The sequence below is a fragment of the Aythya ferina genome (assembly GCF_964211825.1).
Source record: "Aythya ferina genome assembly, chromosome: 4".
NCBI lineage: Eukaryota > Metazoa > Chordata > Aves > Anseriformes > Anatidae > Aythya > Aythya ferina.
In genome coordinates this window covers 34,040,040-34,063,484 of record NC_140300.1, presented here as the reverse complement: position 1 = coordinate 34,063,484, position 23,445 = coordinate 34,040,040, and the positions used below count along the sequence as shown (strand labels likewise).

The following is a 23,445-nucleotide window of genomic DNA, read 5'->3' as shown; positions in this document are numbered from 1 at the left end:
AAGCTCTTTCCCCACACATGTGGAATAACAAAATATTCTCAAATAGACAGACTTCTAGAATACAAGTAAGGCAACCCAATCACCAGTTTGTTCTTTGCAAAACAGCCACAGCTGCAGTGAAAAAAAAAAAAAAAAAAAAATCAAGAGCTTCCTAAGTACAAAGACGTGCAATAAAACCACATGCAAATCCCAGATGGGCAGAAATCAAGGCTCCTCTTCTCCTAAGGTCTGACAAACCTATATCTGTTTACCAATGCATAAGAACATCTCTTCTGACACAACTCAGTCACACAGTCTGCCTTTCTCTACTGTCTTTTATGTGCACAGTATTTTGAAATCTTCATGCAAGCTAACAGATTGAACTTTGGTTTGACTGCCATCTGCTGATCCCACGTTTTGTGAACCTGAGACATCATTTGAAAATGTGCACAAAGCTTTCAATGTGTTCTACGTTTTCTTCTTCCAGATCTTGGTTACAAAAAAACAAATATGGAGAATTAGAGGTAGAAGGTATTCATGTTTAAAGACAAAGTAGACCAACTGTCCTGATATCTGTTATGTTTTTGCTAATTTTCAGACAAGCAACAAACACAAAATTAATAACTGTGTGCATGAATACAGTGACTATGGAAACAAAAGCATCTAACAAGTCCATCATGATCATGAAACAGAGAATCAGGTACAACAGCTGCTTCTGAAAGAAAAACCTAACTGTAGCAACTATTAAAAAATAATGAACACATAAATAGTAACAGACTACCTGACTACCTTCATACTCCTCTGCAAGGGTGAAAATCACAACAATCTATTTGGCCACAAAAATATTTGATACTATATAAAGTCCTAGTTTCATTGCATTCAAATGAAAAAAAATAATCTCACACACAAAATAACAAATTCACTTTCAGGACTCTCTCATTTTGCTGTTTTCATTCCTTCAAAACAGCTTGTACTTCTTGAAGAGCTGAACAGGTTGCTGATCCTGAAATGATGGGATCAAGATGAGAATACAATCCAACCCACCAGCCCATTTGGAAGTGACCATACCGTGGATGAGGACAGGACTTCAAAAGGTTTTTCTAACCAAAAATGTTTTTAAGAGTATAACACACCATTATGTTCATATTACTAGTGCTCAAGGACGAAACTGAAGTAGTAAAATGTTTATTCTCCTGTTCCATGTAGGAATGGCTGTCTTGGCTACACAACTTTAGCTTCTATAAGTGTCAGCATGTAGAAAAATCAAGTGAGTATATGTATCCAAGTAGACAGCATTAAAACCAAAGGGGTTCAGAATTGCCAAAAACTATGGCTGTTTCAACCCAGTCTGTATCCATGGTATATTTTTGCCTGATCTGATACTAACCCTAGCCACCTTTTTCTGGTTCCCAAAAGTACAGTTCTGCAAACATTCAAATATCTGCTTAGCTTTAAAGTAAAACATATGCAGAAATGATTCCTGCATTGGAAAAAAAAAAAAAAAAAAAAAAAAAAAAAAACGCAATCTTTCACTTATAGGAAAAGAAAACAGTTACAAAGGTTTGAGTGTGGACTGAAGGAGTTCCAACAAATTTACCAAAGTTCCAGGTTGAGATCTTCTGTATCAGTATTTCTGTAAGATTCATCTGAATAAAAAGAAACTCATGGAAATCTCACCACCAAAAAAAAAACAACAGGCTGACATTTGCATAAGGAGTTCAGATTTTTCTACAAGCCCAGAACTTCAGGTGGCACGCCAGGTACACAAATGCTGGTGATTCTGAATGAAACCACAACTCTTATTCTCTTAGAACAGTACTAATTAAAATAATTTTATTTAAAATTTATTCAGTGTCTCAGAACATTAATGATCCAATTCAAATTTTGTCTTTTCTAAGAACTTAAATTACTCGTGTTGTCACAGCATTGCTGGCAGATCACATAAGAACACACAGTGTTTTATGAAAATGTGTCTGCTTAAACAATTTCTTTATTTGTGAAGTGGCATCTTATGTGAAACATATTCTGTTTTCATGTTCAAAACAAAGACGAAACAGATTCCTGTTCTCTGTAAAACCTGCAAATGATCTAGTACCAAACGTACAAACAAACCTTTGATGCTGGGAGGGGAGGGTTCTTTGCTTTTCAGTCTCTGTCCACTACACATAAAAGTAACCCAAAAAGAGCATACTTGGAAGCAAGAGGATTCCCCTTCAGTCATGACTCAGACATAGTGGGACTGCACAGTCATAGAAAAGGGAAGGGTTTTGTTTTTTATGAAAAAAAAACAGCAATACTCTTGAGAAGCAGTCACAGAAGAGCACCTATTGCCTCAGTTGTAGTCTCTACAGCAGTTACATCTTGCTTTCATCACGATTGTGATCACTCTTATCTAGGATGCACAAAGGATACAGAGGTCTTCAATAAGAAGGTGTCATTCTTCTACATCTGCTGTGCTAGCCATCATTGCAGCAAGGAGCACAGCCTATTTCCTCTTCACACCTACCCCTTGCACTGTTCCTGCCCTCAGCAATGCTTCTAGGAGAGCAGGCAGATGAAGCAATACCATAAAACACCTCCCTGTTCATGTGCGAGTCTGCATTCTGATAGTAAAATGCACACACAAGCATGACGAAAAAAAATACACTAGTTATTTTCTAAACAACAAACAAGTGCACTATTTAGCATACACCAGCACTAGCCAAGACAGACCTTTCAGTTAAGAAATCAACTGTTTGACTTGAATTCTGCTGCATGAAACCAAGCCATTACGAGTAAAATCCTGTGAAGACAATGTTTCTGGGTGAAGAATGTGATCTGCACTCTAGCTCTCCTGGGGACCGCATTGCTTCTAAGCGTAGGCAAGGAAGTTCAGAGAACCACAAAGAGGAACCAGTGGGGAAATTTAGGACGAAGCCAGTTACATTTCCTCACACCCACTCTAAAGGCATCATTAGTGCATGCAGACAAAACAGAAGCTCAGATATCAGATCGAAATAGTACTTAAACACTAAACCAAGTATTTAAAGACTTTAACACACTTCAATATTTAATGTATGAAAGAATGTGTTCCAATTTAAAAGAGAGAATTTTGTAAGCTAGCGCAGAGTACTTGCATTCCTTCATAAAACTAAAATAAATGGCCATTTTATAAGTGCAGTAACATGTTCCAAGGTGTGCGTTTGCCAATTACACACACCTCATATGTTGACTGATGAACACACACACCCTGGCGTGTGTTCTTGCTTACATATCTCACGTGCCTCCCTGTTAAGTAATGGAATAAGACTTGCCTCGCAAACTGGCTAACGCTGCCTCTTCTCGCTCGGTGACTTCTGCAGAAAATATTCACGGCTAAGAAAAACAACTTCTGCAGCACAGTTAAGCTATTTACAATCTGAAATATACTCTCTCTGTCTACAAGACCCAATTCTGTGCTAGCCTCCATTTGCTGTACCATTGTCAGGCGTGCTTTTTCCCCCCAGACTGGGCTGGCATTCAGCATTTTTCTGCACTGGAGCCCACCACAGAGACATGGGTTTTCTTACAGATACCTTTTTCTCACACCACCTAGTTGCCCCCATTGGCTGGCTGTTTCACCACTACCACCTTCATGAAAAGATGGGCACGCTCATGTTCTCCACACAATGACAAGCTAGACTGTGGTATGAAGACAGCCTCCTTCTAGAATATTTTTTCCCCTTTTTAAAACAAACAAACAAACAAACAAACAAACACACTTTTTTTCTTGTTTTGTTTTTCTTATACTTGAAATAGCAGGCTTATTTTGAATAAATGCTGACTAGTGTGCTATTGCTCTAACAGAAAAGTATGCTTTGTAGAAAACAATAGATTTCTCAGCCTGCTGGAAGCCAATCCATGATTTTTTTTTTCAGTCAAAAGACTTAACTCCAGAGATATAAACACCAGAACCTGCACCTCACGTGGTCATTTCTGACAGTAAGACAGAGTAAAAAGAAAACACATTGCCATGCCTATTGTTTTTCTCCCCTTCCTTTTTGGAACCTTTGTACAACAGTGTGAAGTAATTCAAATTCTCCAAGTTCATTATATTGTGTGATGCTTTATCTCTCACTCTGTTTTCAGCAAGTCCATCTGTGCTTCTCAGGAACTGTCTTCAGCTATCAGCATGCACTGGCAGGGAAGGGGCCTTTCCTATGTTATCTCTCTATAGAAACACAACACAGATCCTTTAGTCTCATCTATTTTTCCTGTACAAAATTTACATCTCATTTATCAAGGTTAATACCAAAGAAATGATATAATACAGGAGCCATGACTTTTGATGAAACAGTTATTCAAAGTAACAAGGAGGAAGACTCAGGGTGAAGAACCCTCCAACAATCTCAGGAGACTTTGCAACATTCAATAAAAGTAAATGTGAAGTGATGAAGATGGGAAATTCAGGCTTCCATTCACATGTAAAAGAAGAGCTTCTCAGATGAACCATTACCACTTCAGAGACAGACTTTCTAGTTTTAACAGTCATGAAAACTTCAGTGTGATGCTTGGCTGCAGTCAAACAAGCAAATCAAGTGTTCAAAATTTTATACTGATAATAACAGAATAAAGAACAAAACCAGAAAGCACCACTACGCACCCATACAAATCCATGTTTCACCCATTCCTTGGATATTGTACGCAGTCACTCAAATGTATGCATTTCGCTCAAAAAGGATATAGCAAATCTGGAAAAGGTTCAGGAAAGGGAAGCAAGGATGACCAAAGACATAAAAAATCTTTGGCATAAGGAACAGTTGGCTTTCCTCTCATTTTGCACAGAGCCACCTTGCTCACCTATTCCAGTTTTTCAGAAGTTGACTTATTTTAACGAAAGGATTACATAACTTCATAGCAAGGTGGAAGGGTGTGCACAAGGGAAAGGTAAAGTTTCAGATTTGCATATCAGCTACTCTGAGAGCCAACTGCTTTGCTAGAAACAGAGCACAGAGAAATATACAACTGGGAAACAGATGCATAGCGTGGATTGAAAAGCATAAATCCTGTGTCTTCTGTGAGAAAATAAAAATTATCATCAACTCTGTTTGCAAACACATTCTAGAATACCCACAGAGCTGTTTTGTTGTTGTTTATTGGTGGTGGTTTTGTTTTTTGTCAGTTTTTTTTTTTTTTTGACTTGTTGATGAAACATCGACAAGAGCACTGCAGTGATGTTTCACTTTATCTCTTCCATCTGTGAAGTGATAGGTACTTACTTTGCCTTCCCTTCTCTTAGCAGGGTTCTGGAAGGTATTCTGGCAAGCGACACAGAACCATATTCATATACACATGCCATAGTGTCTAAGCCAGCAATGGCTGCAACCCTCTGAAGAAACAGCCCAGTGTTTCAACAGGTTTATTTACCTCTATTTATCATCATACTTCATTAGTTCTCTGCCTCTTTGTCTTCACCTAAAAAAAAACCCCTCTGGTGGCACTGAAACAAGTTCTGTCATCCTTCTCTATCATCTTGCCAACCCAGTTTCCAAACACAGTTTCCAAAGCAAAACTCCATGTGCAGGAAAAAACAAAGCAGATGTGGGAAAAAAAAAAAAAAAAAAAAAAAGAAATGGAGGGGCATAGGAATGAAAAAGACTTGTTTTACAAAGTTACAGATGCTGATATGAGTTTACAGGGAAAAATACCAGTAGTTAGCAGTGTGAACTTAATGTGTACAATTAATTTCAAAACGGATTTTTCTCTTCCCCAAAATATCTTTTTATAATATAATTTTTATGTTGGAATTATAATTTAGAATGAAGATATTAATGGAAAAATGAACTCTGCATCCTATCAGAAGTAGCAAGAGCTGTTTTAAACTCTTTTCTGTATGCCTGGCATAAACATGCTTCTCTATAACACAAAGCTTAATTCACCATGGATGGTGTGCACCTGCAATTACAACAAAAGAAGTAACTACACCCTGTTTAATTAAATTCTTCAGGTAAGTAAGAACGTGTAACAGACTGAAGCCCCAAAAGGAGCAGTCACTTCAGATTTTCAGAACTGAAGAGTGGACTCATATCAACCATTGCTTGGCACCACTGAATCAAAATACTCATTTGACTTTCGGACACTTCGCTCTCAAGCAGCTTCAAAGACCTGGTAGTCTACATGGTTTTCTAGGCTATTTCAAAAATTTAGGAAAACTTGTGATTCTGAGACAGTTTCTACAGTTTATATACATCAAATACACAGAGCTTCAAATATGGTTTTGTTATTAAACTACATTGGCATATGCAACCCTGAGGTACTCTGGTGACCTACAAAGTCATTCACCAAGCTTGCACTGATCACAAGAGATGTTAATGCCTCATTTGGTTGAGAACAGAGCCCTAGGTTTGTGCTCCTGCACATATGCATAACAAACCTTCCACATACCTTATGAAAATGATATACTATGAATCAATGACTCAGATTGTTCCTTTTTTCTTTAATACTATATTATTACAGTACTGCGTTCATTTAGTTTGATGTTAAAGTCTTTTTAATAACTAAGATCTTACAGAAAGAACATGTTTTTCTTAAACAAACCCATTCTCTTTTGTTGTTATACTTACTGCACACGAATGGTATTTCTACTTGTGCCTAAGCAGTACATGTCAGATGTACAAGACATCAGCTTTTATCACTGCTGGAGCAAATAAAATGTAAAGTTGGAGCTCTTTCAACATGAAAAAAAAAAAAACAGCTAGTGGAAACTGCCTATAAAGTCCTATTTTTCTTTCTCCCCATAGAAATTTCACAAAAAAATATACTACTCATCAACTGAATGGGCTAATGATAACATCCAATATCCATAAAGTACCTTAACCAAAAAGCTCACCGATATCCTTACTGAGAAACAAGTGCATATCAACTAATCCCTCCATTCAACAGCTCTTTGGAGTCCCTTACTAATGTAGAAAGTTTGATCGTGTTCCAACTTGCTCATTATAAAGCTCTGAGGTTCAGAGATTTTCTAAGCCTAAAACTAAAACATAAGAGGTCACCACCTTAACGTGTACAAGCAAACAGTGAAACTGTACACCAGCCACCTCCTGCTCCTCTCTCCCAGCACAGTCCCAAGCTGTACTCAGGTGTGATGAATACAAAACCCGGGTTACGGACAATGCTAAGCCTTCTGCTTCATCATGACTTCCATTTTTACTAAAACATCTTTCACTCTATTACGGGAGAGAGAAATATCAGCACTTATTATTATGTAAAATGATGGGTGACTTCTATAAGGTCACGCATTTAGTAGTTTATGCTATTATGAGCTTTGACCTTCTTGTCCTTTCCAAACTGGCTGCCTGCCTTCAACTGATTTGTTTTGTAATGTTCCAGTCAAAACATTTCAGCTGTTGCATGAGAAGGAGACCAGGAAAAATATGTCGCTTTGTTTATAATTTTAAAAACTTATTAAAATGACTTCACCCTAACCTTCGGAGGGAGGTCTTGAGTTCTGACCATGTTAGAAGGATTTGAAACATCTTAATTTGAAAAAGCTTTGTGAGATTTCCTGACATTTAGCAGATACATTTTCCAAGTTTTGACCACTGAAAGATTGAAACTACCAAGACTCAAGGAGTCTGCAGGCCATGTTGAATCCAGGCTCCCAAAATTACAGCAGGAAAATGACCTCTCCTCTCATTGGAGTTGCCTGAATCTAGTCAAGCAGGAGGAGGAGAAAGAGGATACCGGAGATGACACTGGAAGGAACAAGAGACAGATATGAGGAATGAAAACACTGAAACCAAGAGTTTGAACACTGGGGCAAAACCAAGGCTCATTAAGAAAGGAGTAATTATGGGAACCCAAAAGGAAGAAGACACAGAGAATCCTGGCAGGGCAGGCAGATAAAAACCTGAGATAGAAACCTGGGGAGATTATTCAAATGACTGAGAAGAGCTACAGTTTTGAGGAGAAAGACTGTGGAAACCAAAACACATGCAAGAGCAAGCAAAAAAGTTGACATTAATGGAGCAAAAAAACTAGGAGCAAGGATCATACTGAGGATAGATGATGGTTTGCTGAAGGTCAAGAGGTCAGGAGATACAGGAAAAATAAACCAAGATGATACTGAATAAAGAGAGAGAAGGCAAACTGAACATGGAGATGACACAAGGAAATAACATGAGGAAAGAGTTATGGCTATGGGACATTAGAAGAAACATTACTACCAAAAAAGTCATTTATCTACCTATTCCTATATTCTCAGAAAACATCTTGAATAACAGGTCAAAGTCCCATTCTTGCTTAGTAGGCACCACAAAGAACAGCAAAGGAGTTGAATACTGTTGTCAATTTACAAATTATTTCAAGCAAACAAGTTTTCTATGGCAGATCTAGAGGGTCCTGTACTGCTGATAACCATGAAGATACCAATAGGATACTACACCAGGGGTTCTGGATGCTCACTCCAGAAACTAGTAATTGTTCACCTGATTTGAAACAGTGTAAATCAAAGCTCTTAAAAGTAAGGAAATGTAAGTAGTAGGGCAATTAAAGTAGAGGCCATCATAATGACTTGTAAAAATAATTTTCTAAATTAATGCAATTTAATTAATCATGCACAATGAATAATGCTTTAATTAAAGTAATTAAAGATGGCATGATGATGCACATGCACAACGAAGAATGAACGGAGGTTGTACACGCAACCTCACTTATGGCAGTTCTGAATTCACGAGTGCTCAACAAGCACAACGTGCTCTGTAATGCAATTTTAATATAGCATACACAAAAAACTATATGCGTATTGCACACTTCATCCACAACAAGGCTGGGCAGAAGACCAAGTGCAAACCAAGCCCTAAATGGGTCCATGGCCACAGCCCAAGTACCCTAATTGCAGCCATTGCTCTAGCTCTGTAGCTGTAAGGACCACACTAACATCCTTTCCAGAGTCATTCCACAAATATTTAAAAAGCAAGTCCTCTTGGAACGTCTCGTCCTTAACTGTTATCGCTACCCTAATGAAGCTTATTAAATATAAAGAGACTCATGCCATCCAACGCATGGACTGTGAAATACGCCTCGCTGCACTTCGCTCATCTGCCACAGAGCACTGATCCCCACCAAGGCCTCGACAGCTCCTGAGGATGCTCCCTCAGTAACCGAGCCAAGCCCAGCACCCCGGCTGCACCCGCCTCCATGCAACCCCAACACTTGACACGAGCAAATTGGAAGGATTTAGCAGGAGGAGGTTAGCATCCCGCAAGCTGTTCTCAAGTAATTCAGATAGGAAGCTAAAACTTGTGCCTTTACAAGCAGTTGCACGAGTTTTAGGGGTTAAAATTCGCTGTACAGGTACATGGAACTTCACCATAAAATTGGGATTGCTTCTCCAGATAAAGGTGCTTTGTTTCGCACTAAACACACATGAAGAATACAGATGACCTAACCCAATGTTTAGGATTTTATACCCTGTTACTGCTGTTTTATACCCTGGTACTGCTCAAATCCACTTCATTTTTAGAGGTACGATTCATGTTAACCCCAAAACATATGTTCTTATGTTCTCTTAGCATCATTTTCATGACAGAATTGAAAGAAAGAAACACAAAACCACGTAACAACCTGGTATCACCATTACGGACTCATTGAACTGAGGATGGTATTCACACACATACCAATCTGAGAGCCTTTCAGATTTCCTGCTTTGTTAATAATTTGGAGGCTTTCTGACCTGTTGTGTTCCTCATCTGGACTTCGTGAGGCTGGGAGGTACGAGAATGAACAAACTTTGGCCCATGGCCCTTACCTTCCCCCTTTTTTTTTATTTTATTTTTTATTTTATTTTTTTTACTTTTCCAAATGAAATAAATACGCCTTGATACCTTCAAATCAGTTTTCTGGCACGTGTTGCAGAGAAGTCTATGAAAGTTATCAGTGATGCTAAAATACACGACTGAGTCACTGTAAGGAATGCTTTCCGTTATAAAGAATAAGAGCAGGCATATTTACTTTTCTGTTCTATTTGAAGTAAAACTATTATATTTTTACATACACTGTTTGGTTGTATGTTTTCACAGACAAAATAAAGCCAATTTATCCTGGCCCTATACTATATCTGTTAAAGGAGAAAATATGCAGCCCAGCAAGTTTTCCCTCCAACCCTTCTTTTCAGGCAAGTAATAAATCTTGAGTGAAAAAGTCACAGTGCTCTTCAGCTGTCACCACTAAGATTCTGTTTTTTAAAACCAGAGCAGCCTTAAGGCTGATTTACTACTCAGTCCTCCACACTCTGACAATCGATGCTGGAAACAAAAATCACTTTTGCACACCTGGAAATATTTTATTTGCTGTACTGGTGAGAAAACAAAGTTTTCATCAGTGAGGGGGGTGGGGAGGAGAGAGCTTCAGGTGAATCTTAAAACCCAGTTCTTGACTTAAAGAGAAACTTCATAAATATGCCCACGAACACAGAAACTGCCTCGGCATTCAAACAGGGTGGTAAAGCTCTTCAGGGATTCTCGGGTCACTCTGCAATCCAGCCTCAAATCAACAACTCAGAGGTCTTGGCCAGTAAACAGCAGTGCTCATCATCTGTGTCTATTTAGACTTTTCAGTTTGGCAGGTGAAAAGAATTTGTGACAATTTTAAAATCATTTCACTTACTCTTTTGCCTTTCTTCTTTTAAACAAACTTATAAAGCTCTTAATCACCCTAAGATGTAAACAACTTATATTAATAATGGCAAGATTAGACTCTGAGAAACAGCTACTTTCCAGAACACCTCTTGGCCCTGGTCAGAATTGCAAGTTTAACTGCATAAAGGGTAAAACCCAAACACATACCAGAGAAAAGCAATTGAAGGAAAATGTGATGGTGCCAAGATCGTGAAATGATTTCAGAATATCAGATCCTTTTTTCAATGGCATGTAGTTCGATATCATTTTTCCCTAAAGCTTCATTTTCTGAAAATTTATTATATGCTCCAGAACAATCTTGTCTTCAAAAGAAATCCCACATCTTCTGTTATTTCAAAGAACCATGCTTGCACCTGGGCAAAATGATGTAAGCACTCTAGGTGCTGGCTGACTAAAAAGTCACAAGACACAAAATCTCTCTTCTCTATTTTTAATCCCAGGGCTTTAGAATAATATGAGGAGTGCCCTTTGACGAGCAGAGAGGCATTTCACTGTTTAAAGTAAAAATATATATATATATTTAAAAAAAATGAAAAAATAATGGTTCAGCAGTATGGAGAGGCATGGTGATTGCATTTACATGCTTTGATTGCTATTCTGAAATACATTCCCACCTGTTCTATTCTAGTGATGACTACAAAGCCCATATACAAATGAAGACTTATTTCAGTAATATGATATCAGGCAAGGCATGTAGTTTAAAAAATTACTTGTTAGTTATCCCCAGTGGTCCCCAGAATGGACTTCAACTCTAGTAACCTAGCAGTACCAAATCAAATAAATAACAAGGCTTTATTCTAACTCGTGTTTACTTGGTATTAGTTTATCCAACTATCATGAAATATTTTGCCAAGCCTCAAGTATCTCAACACTGTCTCCTTCAAAAACGCACCCAACTCTTGTGCCACTGGTCTTCCAAGCCTCAATGAAATCAGCATAGAGGCAATACTGAGAAGTGGCAGCCAGAGGCATATCCTAGCTCCCTGGCTGGGACTCAGCTCACCTGACTGCTTCTCCTCAAACCAAACCCAATGCAGAGCACGATGAATAGGTAGAAATACTTACGTTTCCCTCTCTGGAGTCCTAAAGCCATTTAGCAGTTCCCCTTCACAAGTCTATGTACAATTCTACCCATGCTGAAGTACCTAAAGCAGCAGGGAGAGGTAGGATGGTTTGTAGAGCTGATGGCACCAGCCTCTTCTCAGAGATACACACTAGGGCGAGAGGCACAGGTTGCAGCAAGCTAGACTGCTAGATAGAAGGAAAATAAAGAAACACACTCTTCATGGTGAGGATGGTCAAACATGGAGCAGGTACCCAGAGAGGCTGTGAAATCTCCATCCTTGGAGAAACTCAAAGGTCTCCTGGACGAGTCCTGAGCAACATTGAAGTTGGCCCTGCTCAAGCAGGAGGTTGGACCATAAGACCTCCAGGGCTCCTTCCAACCTGGAGCTATGATCTTGGATCAAACTTGGGGGCAGGGAGTTACATAGGGGGAACACAGCACACAGCTGGTGGGTAACGCGGCTCCTAACTCCACAGGCCCACACCGTATTTGGGAAGACCGAAATCCTACCAAGCCAGGCTGTAAGATATGAAGGCCCTTTCGTAAAACATATCTGACCAAAACAGGTATCACAGATAGGTAAGCATGTAAATAGAAGAACACAGAGCATGGCAGTGAGCTGGGTTAGTGCCACTGCATCTGACTTGCTAAGCATGCTTCTAGTGTCACCTGCTTTATAACAGCACACACACGTTTCCAGACAATAAGGAATAAATATGCAAGATTCTTTCCTATTTCTTTTAACTTGTAAAACGGCAAACCTAAATATTTGAATTTCTTCCATAAGCCTTCAGAAAGACAGAACTTTGATGTTTTTAAAGAGGAAAGATTATTTACTTTTGCTGCAGGCAAGAAATTATAATTTCTTTACTGATTCTGCCAAATGGCTCTATAATGCTTTTTCTTTTTTTTTTTTTTTTTTTTAATTTTCATCAAAACAAGCCACTTTAAGTTAAGGTTGTCCCAAAGCTATACAGTAATCAACATTTTAAGGGTCAGATCAACTTGTTGAACCTCTGTTTGACTTTTCTGACCAAAAGAACTTGTCCAAAATCCAAATGAACCACAGGGTAAGAGACTTTTATTCTCTTTCCCCATACTTGGCAGTTGCTAGGAAGAATACAGGCTGCAGTTTTATTTTGTTCACATAAGCAGAACAGACAACTCAGTATCTACACAATTCTTAAACTAAATAAGCTGAATTCACCCCCAGTGACTAACACATTGAAGCCAACAGAGCTTCTTCTCTGGTGCTTCTCTGCAGAACAGCATGGACCAAGCCTTGGGGGTGAAGGTAGAGAAAGAAAGTGAGGAAAAAGGCTGGGGAGTATAAAGGTTTTGAAAGCAAAATAAATGTGCAAAAGGAGGCAGCAAAAATCCTGTGTGCTGGCACAAACCACAGAGCACATGCTCTTATACTAGCACTTAAGATACTTCAAGATGAGAAGCCAAGCTCCCCTGCACTAAACCAGCATTTTTAAAGACCCAGTTCTTCAGTATTCACTCTACCAGTACAGTTTCTGATTTGAGCCCATGAACACCAATGAAATCCAGACCATCATCAATCTAGAGACAATGGGCAACACTGACAGCACAGCATCTCGTTAATCTTCATTTGTCCTATCACATCCTGTCATTCTTATGCAAATAGCATATTTGAGGATACATCTTTTCTGCACCCCATGACGAGGAGAAGTGGGGCTGTCAGGAGCACCAGGATGTCATCCTATACCACAGGCCATCACTTCACTCAGCGCCTCGTGTTTTACATCTCAGCTAATGTGTTTGACATTCAAATTTGACCCAGCAGGAGGTAAAACTATCTGATGCTGCAAGCAGCACGCATCTTGCTTCCTGTGCTGAAACATTCAGCAAGGTCCCCGAGGATCTGACAGCCTCCCTTCCTTCATTACATACCCTGCTGCTGAAGAGGAGAAAGGTATCTGCATGGGCAGATAATGATAGCAATTCACCCTTCTCATCCAAGAATTAAGCCCAGTGTTAAAAGTCTTGCAAAACAGAGGTACCATTGCAAGAGAAAAAAAGGCCACACAATCCTGTTGAACTGGCGTAGGTCTTCTTCCATGGAAATCTCTTGGACTACACCAGGAAGTTCATCCATGTACGTCTGCATAAAACGTTTAATTCAAGCTAATCTAAATAGACATGGTGCTCAAAATATTTTATGTGAAGTTTGCAGCCACAAGTGAAATCTCTTCTTAGGCCAAATGATATCTGAATACAGAAAAGCTCTGAATCACAAGCAGCTCCATAAAACTACTGCAAATTTTTTTTAGGCATGAAAAATCACTCTTGAATGTAGAAGTCACCAAAAATAAAAATATTTTTCCTACTACTGCTCATCAATTCTACGTCTAGAGTAAAATAAATAAATAAATTAATAATAAAAGGGAAGTTTTACTATTATTACTGACTCAGAGTGTTTTGTTTCTGTATCACTTTCAAAGAATGTTCAGAACATCTTGTTCCAGAATATCTCCCTTCTAGTAGAAACTGCTCTTCCTGCATCATACACGGGATGAAAACGGTATGTGCTGGTTTTGTTTTCTTACAAAAATAAAGGAAACTATCCCCAAGTATTTTCAGCGTCACATGAATGGGATGCAAAATAGCTAAGTGCTACAAACACAGGACACAACTTGAGGTTGAAATAATATTTCAATTAAATCATGACATCTCAGAGAAACTTTCTTATTAATAGACATTTGTAACAAGTCAAAACAAGTTTAAAATTAAACATAACTCTATAAAGGCTGACTCAAAACTACTCACCATACAAAAGCAACACAGTGTAGTGTTTGCAGGGATGACGAAGTCTGCACTAGGCTCAGGGGAATACCCTTATATGTGATATTCCCGTGTGCTTTTCTCAAAAGTGCAGAAGATTAATCATCATATATTTATCCATTATGAAGAAGACATAAATGAAGATTGAATCAATTATTACCAATTTTGCAAGTATTTAAAACGTACAAAGCATGCACTCCTCAAACATTTCTTGGTTTGAAAATCTAAAACATAGTCACAAAAAAATATACCCAACATATTCTCAGTACCTGGAAATAAAGATTGCCTTGTGCCTTCATACAACATGTGAAGTTCATGAATTAAAAATTACCATACAGTCACGATACATCTATGCAAAGAGGACACTTAGTTATTGTACTACATTATTGAACTATTATTCCATATAAATTATTAATTTAATAAAATTTGACACATTCATGGGCATCATTATAAACCCAGACTGAAAACTGCCCATTAAGTGAAGTTCAAAATACAAACACTTTCTGGTGTCAGTCTTTTTTTTTTTTTTTTTTTTTTTTCCCCCCTGGGGAAGAAAATGTGCAACTATTGCACTGGTGTAGCCTGCGTGGCCTGGATGAAGCATGAGGAGCATTTTACCAACACGAATGTGATTCTCCACTCCCTTTAAACATCAGTGTAAGCCCCTTTTCCGGATTGGTGAAATTTTGCTCTGTTATTCTATAAGTGAACTCTTTCTACAAAGCTATCAGAACTTTTTTTTTTTCCTTTATATCTTAGCAAAAAATAGTATAAAAAATATCTTAAATACCCATTTATGGTTTCTCACTAATACAATTTCTATAATCACACAACTTGCTACTCTGAGGGGCACTGTCTCATGCAGCATAGACCTTTTCTTTACATTTAGGGTCAGAACTAACAGCTTTATTGGGGTTAGTATCCACCAGCCCAACACTGCCATACGAATACAAGTGTGCTGCTTGTTCTGCATTTCTTTTCTTCCAGCCCTGTACCATGGCAGTTCCTTAACACTCTGCAGGGACACATATGTATAATATTCTTCCTCTCAGCCTTCACAATGTCTAAAAATCCTCCCTGTGGTGGCTACCACAGCTCGTTACCCGCAGAGCTTTCAGATATTGCTGATAAACACAAGAAAGGAAAGAAGGTGGAGTTGACAGAGTGGTTTCCACAACGTGCTATCTGTTCATCCTTTCTGGCTGCAAGTATCGCTGGTGCCTCGGTTCAGTGATGCTGCAGGACCTAGCTCATCTCTGTGTAAGCTCATCTCTCCTCTGACTGGGCCACCTATTCTGTGATACACCATCCCTGTCCATCTCCTGGCTTTTAGTTAAAACAAAGTATTCCTAGAAAAGTGGATATATCAACAGGTCTTTTCAGAAGCAACAGCTCCCCTCATCAACGCCACCAAATTCAGATGCACAGAAGTCAAGTTTTTACCATCAGATTAAAATAAAAACTTTCAGTCACATCTTTAAGAGATCTGAGTTTGCATCAGTGATAGAAATACAGTTGACATATACCTAGAAAATTCTAACAAAAGTGAACCTTTATCAGGACACTGTCAGCTGAGTGGCTTCCTTCAGTTCAAAAGGAAAGAGGCTGTGTTCAGGAGCCAAAACACAATTTTATTTTTCCTCAAGACTTCATGTGTAAATGAACCTTACTTTAAAAGCATACATTTGTACCTATTTTATGCCTGAATGCTTCAAGACCAGCAGAAAAAACGCTATTACAGAAATATCTTAAAATGGAACATGGAAAATATTTATAAAACTTTTAAGAAACACTATTAAAGATCAGGAAAAATAAATTTCATTAGCTTGTCGTCAAATTATGAACATTGTGAAGGTGAAAAGCTGTAGAATCAAGAATCTCACCAACACTACAAAACATATCTTAAAGGAAATCACTCCAGCCTGGTCCGTCTGCTGCACTTAACTGTGAGAAGACCCAGCAGTGACAGACTGCTTTAAAGTGGATTTTCTAGAGGGCTGCTGGGTTAGTTTTGTGTTTGGAGGCCTTCTGCTTTGTTACAACCCCTTTGTTTTTACAAACCTGTCGCTCCAGCAGAGCTGCTGTGAGACCTAAGGAGAAAGTGCACTGTCTGCAGTTGGAACCCCTACTGCTGGCAGCAGGCGAGTGGCACCAAGGAGATACTTAATCTTTTGAAAGGAAGTAACTAATGAAACCGACAGTCCAGCAAACCCTTGCAAAAACAAACACAACAGAAGCAAAACCCACAAAAGCAGTTTGACAGAAATGTTGTTGCACAAGTTCAATGAGCTTGATTTAGGAATAATTTCTTCTAGGAAACGGATACTTAGGGATATCACAGAACATTTTGTTTCTGTTGAAATTCTGTAAGAGGGAAAAAAAAAAAAAAAGGCAGGGACGTAAACCTTTCCTTTGCCTTGTCACCATTTCCCAACATCTACTCTTAATCATTAATTTATTAGACAAAAGTTTGGAGAGTAAACAAAGAGAACTGAATTATTCCAGAAACTGGTCTTCTCAAGAGAACAGTATATACCATCCTGCATCTATTTGTACCTTGTCTATCATGTCTGGTCTGTTTGTAGCTGCCAAAATTGTCACGTCCTTCAGCTGCTCTATCCCATCCATTTCCGTTAACAACTGAGCCAAGACACGGTCTGCTACGTTTCCAGCACCTGAAGAGCTGATTGAAAAAAAAATAATAAAAAATAATCAGTATTAGCATTAGCTTACCCTTCCCAGAAATTTGGAGAAAAGGAAGAATAATTTTTTCTTTTCAATTTGCAAAAGTGTTTCAACAGAAACTTAGTTTCTCTTTATTGCAATTATGATGTTTATTTTCACCTTCAATAGCTGAAGGTAAAATAACCAGTCATATGAAGTGAGAAAATGCAAATTAGAGAGTTAGTCAATAGCAAGCCATCTTTCAAAAGCAACTGAGGTTTCTTGCTTTCTACCCTGCTGTATAGGCTGTAGAGATTTAACACAATGTGGATATCTGGAATAAACATTTTTATAACAACTGAATCCATGCAGATTTTTTACTAGTCAAACAAACTTCAGTTTTCAGCACCATCCAAAGTCAGTGCTTACACCAACCCATGAAGTATAAAAATTCGGTAGTTATGTATTTTGCAGAGTTGCTCTACATTTTTGTATTCTCCCCATCAAACGAGTAAAAATTGAGTGTTGACCAACTCCTTCATAACAGCATTGTCAGTCCTTTAGGTCAGTTGATTTTCCAGACACCAGGAAAAAAAGACTGAGAAACAGAAAGTTCTGGTTTTGAAATCGCCAATATGTGAAAAACCTAAACAGGTTTTAATAAAACTATTTTAAGTTTTATTTATTTATTTTAGTCTGGAATTAACTCTGGTAATGTCAATGTTCACAGCGAATTGCTTGAATTGCTTAAATATATGTAGCAAAACACAATACAGAAATATATAAATATATATGTATATATAATACTTTCATTAAATCTTTTAACATCTTAAAAAGATTAAGTGATGTACCACATTCTTCCTATAAATTTATCATGTATTTGTGTGCATACACGTGCATACATATATTCACAAGAATAATGAAGGATGCAGAAGACATTGCATAAATCACACCAAGAGACCAAGGACCTATGTTGCAATAAGTAATAAATCTTATCAACAGCTGCGTTCTTTACACTATCACATCTTCCTCATTCTCCATAAAGAGGCTTTATTTCTGAAATATCATGAAATAGGTGACTGCACGTCATGTCATGCTTTACTTTTGAAAAGGTGCTATGCCTAGGAGACACTGGGACTGCACATGGGTAACTGTATATGCTCAGATGCACTACACCCACGATGTATGGGTGTTCCTTTCAGCACCAAGCTCTAGGTACATACAGATGAAACTGCATGTTTCAGTATGTATTTATGGAATTAGTGTATTACAGCCTGTGTTAGCTATAGGAATAATGCAAACAGGTGTCGGTTCTCCCCTAGTCAGAGAGGTGGTGGAGGAGGGAAGGACAAAAGAAAAAAAAGAGGAAATGAGTGAAACAAAGCAAGAAAAGCTGCCCCACCACCAGGACCGTGCTCGGAAGGGGCAGGATGTGTGCCTCCTGTGGTGCCAGGCTGTGGGCCAGCATCCTCAAAGCTCGTTCTGGCACCCAGGTGCTGGAAGTGAAGCCCCCGTGAGCCTGGCTTTTGCCCACCACTGTCGGCAGCCATGGGTAGGGCTCCTGGCACAGCTCAGACACCAGCTGCCTCCATACACCCCTGTGCCATGTGGGGGAAAAAGCCCACAGCCACGCTTCTCCCTTTGCCTCTGGGAAGGGGCTGCTGGCGCCACTTCCCTCGCTGCGCGCTGGGCAACTTCACTTTTTCCACCCTCAAACGGCCGTTTTCCAGTACAATTTAACAAAATAAGTCTCTTAATTTCTGAAAAGCAATATTTATTCTGAAATAGGAGTGTTCAGAGCTTTCCCGGTGGATGTGGCACCAGAGGCACCCACTTAGCCACAGAGCTGCTGCAGCTTCCCAAACACCTCGGAGGCAAAGCAATAGATTTTCTCTTAGCAATCTCTCTAACTTTCCCGTTCTACAATTGGTTCTGTAATTTTCCAAAGCAAAACAGTTAACTTATCAGACCTAGCCTGGAAAACATCTTTGAGGGGCTATAATAAATGTTGGCTAACAGAATATTTAGGTTGCTAAGAAATATTAGAGAAGGGACTTGGGTTAGCTCGTTGTCAGCTTTCTGGTTTGCTGTAGCCAGGTTAGGAGCTCCCGAGTGGGATCAGAGCATTTCTAACATACCCCCGGGTCACAGCCCCATTGACTTGCAGGGGGCTGCATGTGATAAAACACTTCAGGTGTTGTGCAAGGATAGTAAATGCTTTTCGAAGGACACAGAACTTAAAGGAAATTAAAATCAACTTTGTAACATAAGCTAGTCTCAGGAGGGATTCAGGCCTCCCATCCTGCACAAGTTTCACATTCACTCAACTTTATAACCCGCAGATCACACACAAGAAAAAGCTAAGCAAAGGGAAAAAAGTATTAAGTCTGGTACCAAAATGTTAAAATTACATGAGATGATCTGAAGCTAGAAGGCCTGGGGGAAGGGGGATGCTAAACTTTTCTTTTTTTTTTTTTAAAGGAAACAAAGGAGAAATGCTTGTTTATAGAGAGGTGGCTAGAACGGATATTACATCTTTCCCCAATATAAACATTGCTCTTACAAGTATTGGACTAAAAAGAAAAAAAAATATTTACTCTAAAGAAAACCCCTGCTGTTACAGGGGAACGTACATTGCAAAAGCTTTCACACAATTAGGGTATAATCAGAAAATTGCAGTTAAGCAATCATTGATTATAATACCCAATAAACAATTAAGGGGAGATACCAGCACAATACTAGGGGCTTTTACAAGGGTAATACTAGGGGCTTTTACTAGGGGCTGTTAAAAAGAGTAAGAAGGTTTCAAAACCACGCAGGCCAAAAGTACCAATAATAACAGCAGTACCAAATGAAGCCATGTCTGATCTGTGACCAGAAGTTTTCAATTTTAGTGCTTTTATTTACATAGTTCACTAAGCCGTCATACGATGCACCATATTTAGCACAGAGTCTAGAGCAAATTAGTTTTTGGCTTACAAGGATCCCCCGTGAAATCAGGGGAAGGCACATGTTTACCGAGCCAGATCTCTTTACCAGCCGCTCAGAGCTGGAGCAGCGCAGCACCGCGCGCCGAGAGCCCTCGCGCTGCCTAAGCCGTTAATCTGAAGGGTGCCACGCAAGTATGCATTTTTCCATTTTCCCATGATTTCCCAGCAAGGGTTTCAAATTAACACAGGCAATGTTCATTAAGGCTGCCTGGACTTTTGACGCAAGCGGCAGTCAGAGCCACAAATGATGATTAACCCTCCAGTCCCAGGCGGGTGCTGCCAAAACCAACTTCCAGCCGAGCGACGTCTTCGCCCCCCTCTCTCTACCTGACCTCCGTGCCTCGATGTCATCATCACAACCGCATGGAAATAGCTCGCTAAAGGCACGTATGGGTACAAACTAATTTCCTGTCAACACACCGCCTGCAAATCCTGGCGGTCAGCATCAGGAACCTTACATAATCCATGCAGGGCCATGTGTGCACGGGCGTGTGCATGCAAGAGCCGTGCCCCAACCAAAAATACCTTGAGCTTCAAAATGAAAACGTGTGAGGAAAGAGGAGCCTGGCTGCTTCGCGCGGGCCTGAGAATTTGAAGTAATCTCATAACAAAATCCATCAGTCTGTGGGCTACGTGCTCGTTTAATCTTTTTGCCAACTCCTAAATCCTCGATGAAGTAGTTTTAAAGGCAAAAAAAAAGGTATTCATTTGTACTAGTTTACCACATCAGCCAGAGCCAGATATCCTCCTCCCCTGCACGGGGTTCCAGCTAATGCTGCAAGCGCCCCAAGAGCCCCAGGCCGATCATGCCCGCGCTCCTGCACGTGCTGCCCTAGACCAGCAGAGAAACTTCCAGAACTGCCGAGCCCACCAGCAAAGACTGCTGGCGGATTAAGACAGGCTCTTCACAGGGAATAAGGAAAATGAAACCTCTCCTCAGTATTTTATTTTAGCTGAAGGCGCTTCCAGTGTGCATTCTGGCAGAAGAAAACACACCTGCTACAGCATACCAAAGCGTCACCGTTAACCTGAATTAATTTTGGCCTTGTCTGCTGGAACTGAGAGACCTGGATGCCAGCTCCAAATTGCATCGAGCAGGTGAGGGCCATCCATAGCGCCCTTCCTTCTCATCTCTGGCCTCATCCTACACCCATCTAACCACCCAGATTCAGACACCAACAAGCACTGTCCCTCCTATGTGAGCACCTTAAGCCACTCTTGGACTTCTTCCCATGAATATAAAAGCAACTGTGACCTGATTCTACCACAGCATCAAGGAGTACATCAGCATATCCAGCTCTTCACCCTAAGGAGACTGCTTCCAGACACAACCAGATGTATGCAATTGTCAGATCTCAGTGCTACCTTTCTTGCTACAGGTAGTTTGCTGACTGAAACAGCTTTCTTGCTTTGCATGGTTTTAGCTGTTTAGCACCCTTTTATTCTTTTCTCCCCTTTATCTAACAGGTTTCTTAATATTTGGACATAGAAGTTCAAGAAAGCAGTATGTACGATTTCACCTCATGATGAAATTCACTAAGCATCCCCATTGCAAGCCGATGCAAATGTACATTTACATCAGCTGAAAACCTAGAATACTTCCAAAGCCAAGACAATGAATGTTTTTTTCAGAACAGCAGATGTTATTTTCATTGGAAAATATATTTAAATCCAGACCTCCAATTAAATCCTGTCAAGGAGAACAAGCGACTCTCCATCTGCTATTGACTTCAGCGACGCTGAAGCCCATCTGAACACCTTCAGTACAGAATCAGGACCTTAATTCGGTTACGTTGTTAAACTGTAGGCGTGAAAATGCAGAAACTATTCACACAGCAACCTTCTGAGCACTTTTAAATTCACAACAAGCTGGGAAACCAGAAGGAAGTGTGGGAGGCCCCGTCCCGAGGAGCCCAGCGCTGCCCAGATGACCCCACCTCAGGCAGACCTGAAGGGCCGAAGGGGCAGGCCTCAGGAGATGCAGCCGGGATAAATTACTGCAGGGGGATTAATCTCCACACAGCTGAAATCTGTAACACAGGCTTTGTGAGAAGGGAGTGCAGCCCACCCTCTTTTCCAAAACTTCCTATCAGGCAAGATTTACACACAGATAAAAGCTGCCTTTCTTATTTTTCTCTCTAACAAAAGAATTGCAATAACAATCAAAATTTACGGGTTTTAAAAGTATTCTTGGACACGATATCATCTCAAATAATTCCTTCCCTGGAATCTCTGGAAATAATTTCATATCAAAACAAATGCAAAACTCATTGACACGACAGAATGGCTGGCATCAAAAAACGAGCACGGGTTGAAGCAGAGCTCTCTGGCAGGGCTCTCGGCCTCCCCACAGACGAGGGAGGCAGCAGTGTCCTGATGAACCAAAGCCCCCTGCCATCATGTTACCACACCAGCCTCGCCTGTACCATCTGCGGGGTTTTATCGAGTCTGACATTCCTGTCAGGGCTTTGCAGGGGTAAACTGTCAGCAAGGAGCACCTGCCAAGGTGGTCCTCTCAGTCCAACTGCCACGGCCGTAATTAACTGTCATGCTGTTTTATTTCCTTTCCTCACAAGACCCGGTGAAATACAGCTTTGGCAGTTCGAGGTTTTCCACAGCGTTAGAAAATAAAATATCTACTCCAATAGCAATACCAGACAAAAGAACGATAATGGCAGCATCTTGCCTGATTGCAAATTTCAGTCAAAAATCATCAGTAGGGCATTCTGGCCAGCTGAATGGACACTGTCATGCCAGTTAGGAAAAGCAGGCTCCTCCATGCAAATATCCCTCACTGAAATAGTAATTCAGTCAGAATATTCTTATCGGTCCAGATGGGCTGTATTTCAGCTGTGAACTTTGTTTCCCCCAAATGTTACTGGGGCTTCAAAACTGAAACCTTACTAAATATACTGGGTTTATAGAGATACACATGCTTACATAAGCAGCCCAATATCACTATTTTTCCTATATAACAGCTTTCTGCCCCCCCGAAAATCAGAACACCTTTAACATCATATACTTATTTCTGCTTATCTATCATAGAATCATAGATTTATTAAGGTTGGGAAAGGCCTCCAAGATCATCTTGTCCAATCATCAACTTACTACCAATGTAACTAAACCATATCCCTAAGCACCAGGTCCAACAAGCTGCAAAACCATCCTCCAGAATTACTAATTGATTCTTCTACACACATAGCAAATGAGGTATTTCATAAAACCAAATGGCATAGCAAGCATACTTAGGCACAAGTAATCATGAAAACACTGGGCCAAA

General features: G+C 39.8%; 1 protein-coding gene across 5 annotated transcripts in view; it reads right to left on the bottom strand.

Moving 5' to 3' along the window:
* AFG2A (AFG2 AAA ATPase homolog A) overlaps positions 1 to 23,445 on the bottom strand; it is a 189,830-nt gene that overhangs the window by 116,197 nt on the left and 50,188 nt on the right. For 4 of the 5 annotated variants that reach the window (XR_014692649.1, XR_014692650.1, XM_084518088.1 and 1 more), the window contains exon 14: positions 17,068 to 17,194. Coding sequence is in view for 3 of the 5 variants with exons in the window: in XM_084518088.1 (XP_084374214.1) it covers positions 17,068 to 17,194 (127 nt within the window). In the remaining 2 variants the exon portion in view is untranslated. Of the gene's footprint in view, positions 1 to 16,121; positions 16,876 to 17,067; positions 17,195 to 23,445 lie in introns of those variants that run through there. The other variant, XM_084518090.1, reaches the window with a different exon arrangement.